At 33.6% G+C, this 15,908-nt stretch overlaps 1 protein-coding gene and 1 long non-coding RNA gene across 4 annotated transcripts in view; one reads left to right on the top strand and one right to left on the bottom strand.

Annotated features, from left to right (window-relative positions):
• The first annotated feature begins 1,881 nt into the window (after positions 1–1,881).
• The window catches only part of LOC131079151 (uncharacterized), a 39,110-nt gene continuing 25,083 nt past the window's right edge, over positions 1,882–15,908 (top strand). Inside the window, exons 1-2 of one of the 3 annotated variants that reach the window (XR_009113937.2) lie at positions 1,882–2,139; positions 12,494–12,838. This is a non-coding gene — a long non-coding RNA (uncharacterized LOC131079151). Of the gene's footprint in view, positions 2,140–12,369; positions 12,839–15,908 lie in introns of those variants that run through there. The other 2 variants (XR_009113938.2, XR_009113936.2) reach the window with 2 other exon arrangements.
• On the bottom strand, positions 4,291–7,246 carry LOC131079150 (pentatricopeptide repeat-containing protein At1g11290, chloroplastic-like). The gene is made up of 2 exons (XM_058017049.2): positions 6,940–7,246; positions 4,291–6,792 (listed from the first exon to the last, which is right to left on the bottom strand). The coding sequence occupies exon 2, from the start codon at positions 6,678–6,680 to the stop codon at positions 4,479–4,481; it is 2,202 nt and encodes a 733-aa protein (XP_057873032.2). The 5' UTR covers positions 6,681–6,792; positions 6,940–7,246; the 3' UTR covers positions 4,291–4,478.

Here is a 15,908-nt window from a genome sequence, read left to right as displayed (position 1 = left end):
TGTTGTGACTACCAAGGTTCAAACCTTCGTTGGGCCATTATGATTGCAAGCTCGTGCCTTCGCTAATCCAATGTGTTCGTGGGTTTGAGCCTTAGCACTGTTATATGGGGACGAGGTCGCCCATTTATGGCCTCATTGATTCATCTCTAGGTCAAAAACGTTTCATGGATTCACAAAGTGTGTCGTGCCAGCATCACCAATCACGTTAAAAAATTTACTTCTCTTTTTTATTTTTTATAATAGTATAGATCAAACTATTTAATTCTATATAATTAATCAAATATATATGAAAAATCACATCCAACTGATATATTAATATACCCACCTAGCAAGAATTAGCATAATTAGCATGACACCTTCCATCACATGACATGCACATTGATTTAGGTATAAAAAATCTAAGTTTGTTCAATTGAGTTTGAAATTGATCGAACAAATATGAATAAAAAATTATTCACTATAAATATAAAAAGAATCTGATTAATCTATTGATGTTCATGGAGACTTTGGTATCATTGTTACAAGGACAAATGTTACTTTAACTATTTTTGCTTCATTTTCTCCACAAATCTTTGGAAGAACAAATTGTGTAATCTATATACATATAAATTATGCATAAAAAGTATGATAATTATAACCATGTCAACAAAGATTATTACAAAAATAGAAAAATTTATCACATGAATTTAATATATTCATCCATTTTAATATACAATATAATTTAAATAATAATAATTTCATTTTATATATTATAATACACAACATAAATCAATAATTAATTTTTTCTTCTAGTATTCTTCATTCTCATGATGGATCACGTGGTGTAATTCGAAATGTTGATGGAAAACACTTTCACACAATCTAATCCAAAAACAACATTGATTAGATCTATGAATTGTGGAAACCTAATATCGTTAATTATTTTTTTTCCACACTATTAAATAAGAACATTAATAATAACATTATAATAGTATTACTCAAAAAATTTAAATAGATAAAATAAATTACATCTAACTAATATATTAATATTCCTCCTCGCAAGAATCAATATAAATATTAACTTGAAATACTTCTAAATTTAATTATGTAAATGTTTGTCAAACAAACATTTTCTGTAACACTCTTTAGGGGAGAGGACTCAGTAGTTGTGCACCCTAACTTCATGCTTCTCAAAATCCTACATGAAAATTTCAAATCACTCCCAAAATTTTACAACAACTTACTTGGCAAGTCCCCTCCTTATAAGTAAGGTTTCAGGGCCACATCATCAAATATGATGCCACATCAGCATGGTGTCAAAAACAACCAAAAGAAAAGTGAGACCAATTGGTGTGCAAAAGGGCCCCAATACTTGTGCAACTGATGTGGCATCGCATGATTGGTAGCTTTTTACAACAAATGGTATATTTCATTCAATTATTGGTACTCATCATAGCAATAACAACTTTAAAGGCACAACTATTGGTGCAATGTTGTACAAAAATTGGACACTAAATCAGCAAGTATGGGGGTATTAAATCAACAACTTCTATCACAAGAATTGGAACATGCTCAACTACTGGGTCCTTTCCCCTACCTACCTATCAGCAAGATATTAGAAAAAAAACACATCTACTTTTTTGTAAAGGAAAAAATAAATAAAAAGCGAAAAGCACACAATAAATAAAATTGTTAATAACTATAACTTTCAAGGTCTCTCTAAATCCAATTGTTCGAGGTTGGCCCTTAATTTGTTAGCTTCATCTTGATATAGAAGAAGAAATAATTTTAATGTCTATGAGACTTAACAAAGTCTACGGAACAGCACATCAGATCTAACTGATTTTTGCAATTCTGTCACTTTCTTGTGTAAAATGATGACAAATGACCCCAACTTCTCAACAAAATACTCGCTAAAAACATATAATATTTTATAATTTTGTTGTATGGACAATTTGAATCTTGATATAATTGTTGGATAGTCTGTGTTGTCGTAGGGCGATTAATTGCGCAGTTTCTGTCGACGGAGATCCGTGTTTGATGCAGAGTTAATGCAGAGGAGGGTATCTTGCTTACCTATTAAGGCAGTTTCGGTGATAGGGTTGTCTTCTTCCTCAAATTCATAAAACCATTCTAAATTAACAGGGCGTAAATTCGCGGGTACAATCCCTTCCTTACCCTTTTTTTTTCAACTTTTTAAATATAATTGATGTTTTCTTGGAATGCAGTAGAAAATTGATTATAAATGAGTCGGGCAGTATGAATAATGAAGCAGCTGGTTCATTTTGTAGGCATTTTAGTTGCAAGTATTTAGGAGGGCTAAATGTGGTTGATTCGGTTTTTAATTTCAGTAAAATGGAGGAGGTTTGTTACTGTATTTTTCTAACAGTGAAGGAATCTCACAATTTCCGTTGTGCTTCAATTTGATAAAGGACGTTGGCAGAATTGTTCTTGTGAAGGAAAATTTGATGTGATTTTAATTTTAATTTTGAAATGTATGGGTTTATGGTGCGTGGAGTGAATTGTATGATAAAGTATTTGATGAGTGGTTTTCCAACTCAGTCTCTCTAAAATAGACATTACGAGGCCTTCAATAGACGCACTGGTCTCTGGGTTTATTTGGTTTCGACAACTTTTAGGCGTCTTTGCGCTGCAAGGAGCGGAGGAAATCCGTATGACTAGGGTTGTGTTCTAGTAAAGAGCATCTCAAATGTCACGAGATCGAATCTTTGCAATGTTGAGGAATTTAGTCCATTGTCATGTTCAGTGCTAGAACTCTGCTTATCATTACCCATTAGGGTGATTTGTCACCATTAGAGTGAGTTGGTATCTATAGCGTTCAAGGCGATACTCTTCTCATTGGCGACAACCCTATTTCTCTGTGGCGAACATGTGTGCATTTCACTTTATCAAAGCTGATTTGACACTGATGTTCCTCTCCAATTATTTCAAGGGTAGAGCCATGGGGTGGTTCCGAAGGCTTTCTGTGGGGATATAGCTATGGGCGGTTCTACATGGGAAGAAGCTTATTCATGTAGGGTTATTAGGGTGCATGCATATGTTTTGTAAGTCATCCATTATTCATTTAGAATAAAGTATTTATCTGATATATATAAGTGAATGTGATAAGTAGTTGAGTGGATATAATAAGGGTAAGAGAATGATAAGAATGTGTTCAAGAATGTTGTATGGGTGTATCTTATATTGAGTCATAGTGTGGAGTAGATTTCTTACATTACGGAACATTCTATTGGTGTTGCCCTACCTCAAGGGTTTGATCTTCACCAATGTCTTTTCATCCATTTTGTAACTCCATTTTATCAAGGGGTGTATGGATTTGTCTTATACCTTTCTATATTGTTTTCCTTATAGAATTTGTCAAACACTATAGAATAGTAATTACCACCATTGTCAACTTCCTAACAACTTAATCTTTCTATTAGTTTAGTTCAAGAGAACCTTAAATTCTCTCAATTGACTAAAGACCTTATATTTACTTCACACAAAATATATATGATACAAAGATTTTGACAAGGAATAAACATGTACAATGAATTAGATTCAACAACTATACATTAGAAAGAATTAGATTAAAATTAAACACAGTTGGTCTCTTTCAACCACCTTCAAACCCTCATCTCATTGATACCAATTTCTAAGTCTCATCATATGCATTTTTATAATAGCATGAATGTATAGTTGCAATGCAATAACGATATTCTCTTCATCAACTTATAAACCTTGTCTTGTGAGTTTTCCTAGTGCCACACATAACCAGTAATTACAAAAAAAATATGTAACTATTTTTACTTCATATACAAATTACAATAGTTTATCTCTGATTAAGACTTAATAGATTAAAATCAAAATAAACAAATAAAAAATCTATATATTCACAAATCTATTAGCTATCTCACCAAGCAAAAGGATATGAAATGACACTAGAAATATCTGACCATAAGTGATGCATTATATAGACTTAATTAAATTACGTGCTAAATTTTGAATCTGCAATTCACTATCAAATTTGTTAGCCTAACATAGACAAAAGATAACACAATTAATCTAAATAAAAGAACTATACAAAATAACAAGGGTAACTATGAGCCTACCTCACCTATTTCCTACTAATCATGCATCTTTCCATTTTCTAAAAGTGCTCCTCACCTTTTGATTTTATCCTTTCTTCACCTCCTCCAACTGTTCATTTTATATGTATGCAGGTTTCATGAAAACAATTTAATAAAAAAATAACCACGTTAACATAATACAGGTCTTTGACAGATAACCAACAATTTATGTGAACAGTGATCTGCATTGAACTCTATGCATGCGATTTTACAAAGCCAATAACATAATCTAGCTTGTCAAATGCTCAAAACAAAAACAAACAAAAAAAAGTTAGAAAAACTTTTAAATTTTTTTTTTGCGGTGTAACAGTGCACATTATCATTATTATAGTGCAAGCCTATTTTTTTTTAAGACTCTTTCATTTATCATCACCAATAATCTCCACAAGAACATTCTCCCTCCTTAAAGTGATGGAAACGGTTTGCATCTCTTACGATAATTTCTCTTCCAACAATCTTGGAGATAAATTTCGTTGCAATGTGGCAGTCAGCACATATTCGTAGGTTCTTAACAACTCTAATAGCTGATCCAAGAGGAGTGTTTAACAAACCAAACGCAATTGCCAACTTTTCACTATGGTAGCATAGAAATAATTCTTTTTCCTCCTCTTCCACATCATTGAGTAAATGCCTTGAATCCGGAAAATACCCTGCTGCCTTCATCTCCCAATCCAATTTCTCTAACTTTGCATAAATTTCCTGTGTCTGTGGATGTGATCTGTCCCCTACACAAAAAACATGTACCGTTTTATGGCCTTCAATCCAACTACATCCAGGGATCTTTTTAATTCCTTTATCTTTCATCAATCTTCTTACTATTTGAACCTCACTCCACCTTCCCGCTTTTGCATAGTTGTTTGAGAGAAGAACATAAGTTGCAGCATTTTCTGGATCCAAATCAAGAAGCAGCAACGCCGTAAATACTCCCAAGCCTATATTCATATGTGCTCTACAAGCACCAAGAAAACTCATCCACAGACCCACCACAGGTTTTAGCGGCATCTTAATGATAAAGTTTAGGCAGTCCTCAAGATAGCCAGCACGGGCAAGTAGATCAACCATGCACACATAATGATCAACTGTAGGTGTGATGCAATAGGGGTCACTCATGTGATTGAAGAATGTACAGCCCTCATTCACTAAACCTGCATGGCTGCATGCACATAGAACACAAGCAAAGCTTACAGTGTCAGGATATGTCCCAGAGTGCTCTATTAATTCAAAGATTTTGAGAGCATCTTTGCAAAGTCCATTTTGTGCATATCCTGCAATCATGACATTCCATGAGACCACATTTTTTTGAGGCATTTTGTCGAACAATTCACGTGCCTTGTCTATGCTTCCACATTTTGCATACATATCAACGAGAGCATTTCCAACTCGAATATCTGACAAAAATCCCCTTTCCATAATACACTGATGAATGTCCATACCCTGTTCTAATGCTCCCATTTTGGCACAGGCAGGGAGGATGCTGGCAAAGGTTGTGGAATTCGGCTTTACACATGCCATTTGCATTCGGTTGAAAGTTTCTAAAGCCTTTTCAACATATCCATTTTGTGCATATCCTGCAATCATGGCATTCCATGAAACCACATTTTTTTGAGGCAATTTGTCAAACAATTCATGTGCCTTGTCTATGCTTCCACACTTTGCATACATGTCTACAAGAGCATTTCCAACTATAAGATTTGACAATAATCCCCCTTCCATTATGCTTTGATGGATGTCCACACCCTGTTCCAAAGCTCCCATTTTGGCACATGCAGGGAGGACGCTGGCGAAGGTTGCAGAGTCTGGCATTACACCTGCTAGTTGCATTTGCTTGAAAGTTTCTAAAGCCTTCTCAACAAATCCATTTTGTGCATATCCTCCAATCATGACATTCCATGAGATCACATTTCTTCGAGTCATTTTGTCAAACAGTTCACGTGCCTTGTCGACGCTTCCACATTTTGCATACATATCTACCAGGGCAGTTGCAACTACAATATCTGATAAAATGCTCCTATCCTTTATGCTTCGATGGATGTCTATACCCTGTTCCAAAGCTCCCATTTTGGCACAGGCAGGGAGGATGCTGGCAAAGGTTGCAGGGTCTGGCTTTACCCCCGCAAATTGCATTTGCCTGAAAGTTTCTAAAGTCTTTTCAACAAATCCATTTTGTGTATATCCTGCAATTATGGCATTCCATGAGAACACATTTCTTTCAGGCATTCGGTCAAACAGTTCACTTGCCTTGTCAATTTTTCCACATTTTGCATACATGTCTACCAGGGCAGTTGCAACTACAACATCTGACAAAATCCCTTTATCCTTTATTCTTTGATGGATGTTCATACCCTGTTCCAAAGCTCCCATTTTAGCGAAGGTTGGGAGTACGGTGGCAAATGTAAATCGATCCGGTTGGAGAACTGTTTGTTGCATGTGGTGAAACAGTGTGACTGTCTCTTGAGGGTACCCGTGTCTTCTGTACGCTGCAATAATTGTATTCCATGAGAGGTTATCTCGTTGTTCCATGTGGTCAAACACTTTACGCGCATCCACCAAACTTCCGGATTTGGCATACATGTAAATAAGCTTATTAAGAAATGCTGTGCGTGTAGCGAATGAAAATCGCTTGTGGGTGATGAAAAAGTGAACATTTTTTGCCTTGTGAAAACGCGATCTTGAGAATGCAGGTCTGCAATAATTAAAGATGCTCATTAATTGAGAATATATTATGCTCTGAGATTGAGATGAATAATGGACAGCAATGGCATTTTGTAACTGTAGTTGAAGTGTAGAAAACGTGCAATTCATACATTTTACTCATTATAATGAAGCTCACCATGGAAGGAGAAGGAATCCTCTTCCTTATGCAAAAGGGCCGAGGTAAACAAGAAAAACCCCTCCATCCCATAAAAAATGCAGAGCTTCGCTATCGCAAAAGATGATAAGCAGATTGGGTTGCTGCTCCCTCAACACAACGATAGCAGACATGCAATCATATCCCCCATAATTGCATCATACGAGAACGTAATGCCAATTTAATCGAATCTGTAGGCAATCTCAAAATTTAGAACAACTAACTCTTTGATCTGTGTTCTGCGTTGATATCCGGTGTAATTATATGTGCATCGATAGAATAGGTGGAGTTGCATTCCCTATCTTTTCCACTGTCACATTTGTTAAATAATAAAAATATGTTAATAAATCTACCTAAGACTTGAATGAAAATATACAGATTATCTAATTTGTTGTAATACTTTAATCTAAATTTTATCGTAAATTGTTTGAATTAAATCAACGATAGTATTTGTTAAATGGAAGATCATAAAAATTATTAAAGAAATAAGGTTATTTTATTATATAGATTGTTATAATAGTGGAAAATATTTTATAATTTAATTTTATGTTTGTTTTGAAAATATATGTTGTTATCAATACATATTTATCATTATCGCATTTTTTGTTAAGTCAAGTTCTTTTATTCATAGTTGAAAAACTTTCCAAAAACTCTTTTGACTCGCGAGTCAAAATGTCAGGTGAGTTACTTGCCCAAAAACACTCCAATGAGTTTTTGAAAAGCTCTCAGTGATTTTTTCTATAAAACTCCTCAAAATCCATAAATTTTTTTTTTCCTTATTTGCAGTTAAAAAAACATGATTTTCATTGGTGGTAAGGTTTCAAAGGCCTTAATTTAGGCTTGGCTGCCCCTTGACCCCATTGGGGGCATTGCCCCCAAACCCCCACAAGGAGCATTGCCCCCTTGACCCTATTGGGGGTGTTGCCCCCAAATCCCCATGAGGGACACTACCCCTCCTCATTGGGGTCTCCACTCCCAAATCCCCATTAGTTATTGGAATTTATCAAATAAAAAACTTGATTACAATGAGGGGGTAATAGGGAATCAGAATATAACTCTTCAGTGTACCTACTTAGATGTCATTATTGCACAACTTGCTGAAAATATCCTTAGATAAGGCAAATGTTACATATGACATGGCTAGTGGAAGTGGCATTATAACACATTTATAGTTGAACTTGTGCTTTGGTCTATGGTATGTATCAAATTCTAATTTTGATTTATATAAGATGGAAATTAGTAACATGCTCAACAAATTTAGTAACATGTGTGTTTTTTAAGAATATTTCTAAATAATTATGTATATAAATTGTTTGATAAAATTGTTGAGTTATTGTCGAGTACCGAATTTTTAAAAATTTTGGCCCAAAAGAATTATTGCCAAGAAAGAGTTTTTCAACTATTGTTTTACCCATATCTATCCTAGTTATATGGTCATGTATTTCCACACATTTAACTTATCTACAACAATTGCCTCAATTATCTTTGCACACACCCCCAAAACTTATTTCTTAACATGATTTTTATTGTCTTTCTTTTTCTAGGTTAGATTTGCACATACAAGGTTGCCCCTTGCAAGCATGAATTTGACTAGCCTTATTCCAAATTAAAAATCCAACAAATTTGCCCCCTTTTACACCTTAGAAGTGATCTCACTTGAGAATCTTAGATCAAGGATGACACATTATTATTAGCTACACAAACAAGGGAAGATAAATATTCTTAATTTTTAAGTAAACTTACTATGTGTAATATTATCACACTTAGAATAAAGTATTGTCTAAGGTAAAGCATGAATATTTTTGTATTGAAAAATTCACTTAAAGTGAAGCTTAAAAATGACATCAATATTAATTTCTTGGACTTTGTGTTTGATGAAGATTTGAACATAGGATCGTTTGTAAAATCTTAGGTTAGCATAGAGCATAAATATTCTTAAAATGACCTAGGGTAATGCACACTAAAGAAAGTGCCAAATAAATAACAAAATTGTCAGAGTAAACAATTTATGATGCTATATTCGGCCCCCACTTTAATGGGGGTATGAACTTGAACTCATACCCTTGGTAAAGTATAGAGTAGTCAAAGCTAAGACACTCTAGAGATAGGATGATGCCAAATTGAGAATGTGCAAGCCCCCAAAACTAGGATCCTAGGTAAAGTATAGAGTAGTCAAGGCTAAGACACTCTAGAGATAGGATGACGCTAAATTGAAGAATCTGCAAGCCCCCAAACTTAGGATTCTATTAACCCACAATGCCACATAGATAGATAACACAAAACAATCATGCATACACATATACAAGTTATACACATGAAAAGTAAACATAACACTAACAAAACAAACACAGATCATAAAGTAATTATGAAACATGATATCATCTTGCTATTTTTTTTTGGATTCTTTGGTATTGTTTAATCTTGCTAAATTTGTCTAAGTATAAAGCTCTAAAAGACCAAATAATGTGCCTAAAACTTCGAGTCACAAGTTTATCTTATATTTTTTTGGTGACTTGTTATGCCTAGGTGCCAATTTTAAGTCATAATATTACAACCCTTTATAATGTCTATTTACCAACCCCTTTCCTTAGCAATCAATTAGTCTCATTGCTCTTAATGTTTCCCAATTCTATAGTCAGTTAACAGGCTAACATTATTAGATTAATATTTAACATATTTAATATTAACGGTCAATTATGTAATAGTTAGATAAGTTAGCTAGTTTATAATTTATTATTTTTGTTTCGTTTAGAAACTTCGTGTGTGTAATCTCTTTAAGAGCTTTCTACATTAATACTACACATGTTAGTCATGGGGGCAATCTTATCACTCAAGACTCCTACACACTTCCTTCTACTGGCCTTGTATTTGTTTCCTGACCTTTTCCTATACCAACCTATCATAATGTTCCACCATCACACTCCATGACTTCACCTACCTATTCCAATGTTCCACCTTCTTATTCTCAACCCCTCCAACTTATCACAATATCACACCTCCATCACAATTTGACATGTCAAATTCTAATTCATTCACTTGCCAATTGCATTTTCTTTTCTTAATCTTATGACAAATACAATGTTTACATCATTTCTTCTTTCTCTTACACCTTCTTCACGTTGACAACCATATTATCTATTTTTGGACATTATTCATTATGGTTGTAGTAATGTGCAAATTCTACCCCGTATTACTTTGGTCCATTTTTATTATCGTCGAATTGAAGGAATGTGCAACCATTCTCTTCTATATCATTTTTGAACGATAATTGTTCTTGAGATAGTTGACAAATTCCTTCTACCCACATGATTAAATAACATTACATTATGCTTTTTGCAACTTGAATGGTGACATCTTTTCGATATTAAATAGTCACTAAAAAATGACAGTAAATGATTCATGCAACAAATAGATGTACTTCTAGCTCAGTAAAATGTATTGTAATTGAGAAGGCTTACTAAATTCAACAAGAGCTTGAGAAGGTAGGAAAACATATTTTTTGGGTTTTTTATTTTATTTTTTATTTGAGTATTTCCATTTGATTATGTGGTAAAATTTATTTACGAAGTGAAGTATTTCCATTTGGATGGTACAATTGTTTGGTAGATTTTTGTCAAGCTCTATCAATTGAGCATATCCAACTCTACATGCAATTCAAGAAAGCTTTATGCTACTATGATCGATGATTATTGTAAATTGAATAGTTTTATGACAAACTATGACAGGATCTTGGATGCGAAGCAAAAATATAATAAGATACAAAGACGTATGTGTTTTTTAGTGTGCATCTCTAACTCGTTACCCACTTTAATACACTATAAGATACATTTATTCTTGTTTAAATTTGTGCTTTTCACAAGCCAATAAAAATGAGCCATAAATTCTTCTTCCTGTCTGTATTTTGTTATCTAACCAGAGGATTCTTCTTTTGTCATCTAATATAGATAGAGATCGAATCATTACAGAAAAAAAAATGTTTTATCATTATATTTTCTATTAATAAAGAATATTAAATATTTGAAATAACGACATTAGATACCTTGCTTGAAATATAACATATTTTAAGACCATTCATGGTAGCTACTTCTAGTTCTAAGGAACTTTCTAAATTTCTCTTATCAATAGTGAAGAAATTTCTCTTATCAATAGTGAAGACCACAATGAATATATATGATCCATAGTTTTTTGTTTCACTATTCAACCACATGAATGCTTTATAGTGCTTCTTTATTTTTCCTTTCATCGATTTGTAATTAATTATTAAATGACTTCAAGTAATGACTTGTATTTCTTAATTTATGTGGTAAAGACGTAGGGGAAAAATCACACTTTGATAAACTTCACATAGAAAGAAATGATCCCTATATGTTCCACACCATTGCCCTCTTAGGATTGCAATTCAATGTTCTCATTCATTTGGCTAGGTTACATGTTCCATTCTCATCAAGGTGTTTTGTGCTTCTCTTTGCCATCATGTGATTTCTATGTGGACATCTACTTCATATCTTGCTCAATTTTGTGTTCCCCTTTGTCACTGGTTGCTCACTTTCATTTTACTTCATTTTAGAAGCAACCCTCCTTGGAGTTTATTGAGTAGTAGAATGCATTGTGCTCAAACAAGTTGTTTTCAATATGTGAATAGAGCTCAAGGTCATCTTTGTTTATTTTTTACGACAATTACCACCATAACTCAAAGAACTTATAGAATTTATTGCGCCCAAAGAAATCATTTTCATCATATTGATAGAGCTCAAGCTCATGTTTGTTTATTTCTTCCTCTAATTCCTCTACTCTAGCAAAGGGAACTTGTGTCTCTTATCATGAAATGCAAATTGAGATGAAATATTTTATGTCCTTATATTCAATTAAATGCTATGTGGCATTTGATAAACATTTTCATCTCTATTAGGAAAATAACCACCCTTACAAGAGAAGCAAAAATACTAAATTGATAAACTTGACATAACCATTGCACCTCCATTATAATAGTTATGTAAAATGTCAAATTGTTTATTGAAACAAATAGACCACTAAAAAGATGAAGCAAAATTCAAATAAGAAATTGATAGCTTGAAGACATTGTCAATCTAAAGTCATGATTTTATTTCAAAATTATATATACAGAAATACTATTCTATTCATATGATATTGTAAATTTAATTAATATATCTTTGTGCATATATAAAATTATATTATCTAACATATTAATTCATTTGTATATTTTTCTATGGGCATAACCTGACACCTCCTGCCCGTGCAAGTGCTAGCTAGTTTAGATTATTTGCAGAAATTTATTATTTGTTTCAGAAATAATTAATAAATATTTAGTGAGAACTTTAGAAGGGAGCGATTATATTTTAATAATCGCTAAAGCATATAAAATGAGCTTTTTATTCTGTAGCCAAGCGATATATTATTTGAAAGATAATCTTTGTCGACGAGTTTCTTTTAGCGGGAGGTTCGTTTGTATGAGTTTTATGCTCCATCTTCTTTGGTAACGCTAATATTCAATCAGAACAAATTCTTGATTCGACAGGAGCTTCGCAACCATCAGGGCTTCTTTCTCTGACGGGGTCGATAGGGCCTAGCTAGAATTTATCACAATCAGATAAAGATTAAAGCGACCAGAGCCAAGGAGGTGATTGCCACGAAAAGAGGAGCTATAGAGGTCAAACAGGTTTACATCTTTATAGCTGGTAACTGGAAGGACTGCATATCTGGCTTAATTATCCAGTAGCGCCCAGTTCGGTCAAAGGACGACTTGGTGTCAAGCAGCGATAACAAGGGAAAATCGCTGTAGATTGCGCCTGGGAACGCAAGCTTGGAAGATGATATCGAATATACCGGAGGCCACCGGAAGTTGTTTCTTCAAGAAGGATCAGTATGTTATCAATTCTTTCATTTATGATATATAAACTGTAGATGGATTATCGATTTAAAGAAATCGATATTGTTTGTTTCTGATTCCACTTAATGTAAAAACTGGTGATATTGGTATTCAAGTTCATTCTGAGATTTAATGGAAAGTTGTCCACTGTTTTATTTGAAGATGTATTGATATTACAACTTTTCCTATTGCATAAGTGGGTGTCTTTCACCTCTTTCTGGTAATGGCATCATGGGTGTTCAAGTTTCATTCACCACAACAAAACCCCTCTTTCTGCTAACTGCATCTCTGGGGAAAATCCCTTTTCCTCAACTAAACATGAGAATAACTCCAAAAACCTACCCAAAAAGCCCTTCCAGCTCAGTAGAATCAAATCTTTCCTTAAAATTTCTTCCCCCAGGCAACAAAATCCAATTACATTGCAATATCTCATCAAAATTTCTCTGATAAAACCTCCTTAACCGTATAGAAACTCACTTAAAAAGAATCTCCAATCCAAGACAAGGTAGAGATGAGTTTTGTGTTTGAAGAAACTCACCTGAGTTATACAAACGACTTCCTCTGCTTCTTTCAGTCTTCAAGAAACTCTCCTTACAGCTTGAACTTCTTCAGCGGTGTCCCTCAATTGGTCTTGGAGTACCTTTATTTCTTCTTTCGTCTATTTCTTCTCTCAATCTCTTTCAAGGTCTAAAGCTACAAGCTCTGTAGCCTGGGCTTCAATGAAATGCAATTGTGAACCCTTAACTCCAACCTTTGTAGCTACTTCCTTCCATTGCCATCTGTAATGCTTCCTTCAACTCCTCAGCACATCTTTGTTCGAATTCTACTTCTTGCTTCCTTTTCTCTACCAACCTTAACATGAATGAAGATCTTCTCTTAACATCACTGTAAATTGGATTCAGTTTTCTACAACTAATCTCATCTAATATAGACCATTTCTGTAAGTGTCTTTCACATGAAACCACTGGTGACAAATGATATATAATTGTGTTTCTGAACACATTTCCTCAATATCGACAGTATTTTCTCATTAAAGATAGTGAAATATATGTACATAATCGTCAATAAAACCTGCCGAGTTATAAGTCTACTGTAGGAACAAGTGCTTTCCTTGATATGCGTTTCCACAGAAAACTTACACATATTGTACAATTGTAGTAATGTTATAGCAGTGTGGCAACAACCTTCTATGCAGCCTATGACACCTTAGCATAAACAGAGTCTTACCATTACTCTTTCATTCTCTCCACGTCATCTTTGGTGGTAAAGAAGAATAAGCTACCTTTCCTGACCATTCAATTACGCAACTTGAAGGCCTTTTCCATATTACCTTTCCTGCAATATCCATCAATCAATGTATTGTACGTTACTTCATTATGGGTCACCCCTTTCTTTGGCAACTTGTTAAAAATTTAGTGGCCCTCTAAATTTTCTCCAATTTACAAATAACGTTAATTAGTGCATTGTATGTTACAACATCAGGAATAATGCCCTTCAACATTTTGCCCCTTAGCTTGAAGGCCTCATCCACTTTGTTAGATACACAGTAACAATTTATCAGAACCCCATAAGTAACTTTATCTGGGACAAAGCCTCTCTTTAAGAATTGCAGCAATAGCTTTTTGGCATCATCTATCCTCTGAAACTTACAAAGTCCATTATGCTTTGTATTGTAGCTAACCATGTTCGGAAGAACACCTTTGCATTTCATTTTGTCAACCAACTTCAAAGCCTTCTCATTTTCTCTCATGGTGTTTTCTTTAATTAGTGCAACACCACTTATATCAGTCTGATAAAGATCGCTGTCAATCATTTTTCCTAATAGCGTGTTTGCCTTCTCAAGATTTCCGCTCTTATAAAGCCCATTGATGAGTGCACTGTAAGTAATGACAGTGGGCAAGAAACCCTTGCCAATCATTTTAAAGTAGATATTCGGTGTTCCCTTCTCTGCATTTACCATCAATGAGAGTATTGTATGTGACATCATTTGGAACCAAGCCCAATTCAACCATGTCAACCAACAGGTTCTCCGTTGCACAGACATTGTACCATTTCAAATAGAGTTTCTCTACAATCTCTGTGCTATAGCGTTCCCCTCAATGACTTGTACAAGGGATACAATCCACCAAATCAGAAAAAAGTCAAAACACAATCCTTTATGTATTAAAACTGGATTAAAAACTACATAAATAATAATAAACCTTAACTTGCATGGTGCAATCACAAAAGAAAGTTATAGGGAATCGAACATTTGGGCCACAGAGAACTCGAACCTCCAATAGCTTTTCATTGAATAAGCTCTGTTTGTCACCATCAATACCCTTAAAACACCCACACATATCATATTTACATCAAATGTATTTTCTGTTCACACAAATATACTGACAAGGGTCTAATGATTCATTTTAGAGTTTTCTTGTTGCTTTTAAACTGGTTCAATTTGGTGTACCAAAATAAACATTAATTTAATCAAAAAGAAGTTGTTTATTTATTTAAAAATGTTGATTTTTTTTTATATTTTTATTAAAAAAAAAATTATTTATAAAATCATTTAAACTATATTTATGCTTACCATTCTATTTTAGATAGTTTAAAAGAGTTTATTGTTTTCTTTGCAAAACACCTTAAACACTATTAAATCTCTTCAGTTATTGTAGCCCTTTATGATTTTTGCAATACCACTTGAGATAATATATATATATATATATATCCACAAAACAACTGTGAAGAAGATAAATAATTGGCTTTACAAAGATTAGATTATGACATAAAATTTAAATACAAAAGCAACACTTATTTAAACACAAAAGCCACAATTATTCAAACGCAAAAGACGAGTTGTTTGAGCATAACAAATATGCCCTTCTCTAAGAAAAGCAATAAATAGCTTTACACATTATTTAACATTATTTAAAATTAGAACAACCATGTCCTAAAAACATTAACCAACACTCACATTTAATTTGTCAAGGAGGATTACTTCTAGTTAAATGCAAATTATTGAAAGAGAGCAAACAATGTCAAACAATTAAATAAAACGCGTTAAATAAAATTACAAAAATAA

Source organism: Cryptomeria japonica, chromosome 10 (genome assembly GCF_030272615.1).
Source record: "Cryptomeria japonica chromosome 10, Sugi_1.0, whole genome shotgun sequence".
Taxonomy (NCBI): domain Eukaryota; kingdom Viridiplantae; phylum Streptophyta; class Pinopsida; order Cupressales; family Cupressaceae; genus Cryptomeria; species Cryptomeria japonica.
This window is presented reverse-complemented; position numbering and strand designations above follow the sequence as displayed.

Coding starts and splice junctions, on each gene's coding strand:
- LOC131079150 (XM_058017049.2), bottom strand. CDS start 6,680: ATGTATGCCAAATCCGGAAGTTTGGTGGATGCGCGTAAAGTGTTTGAC.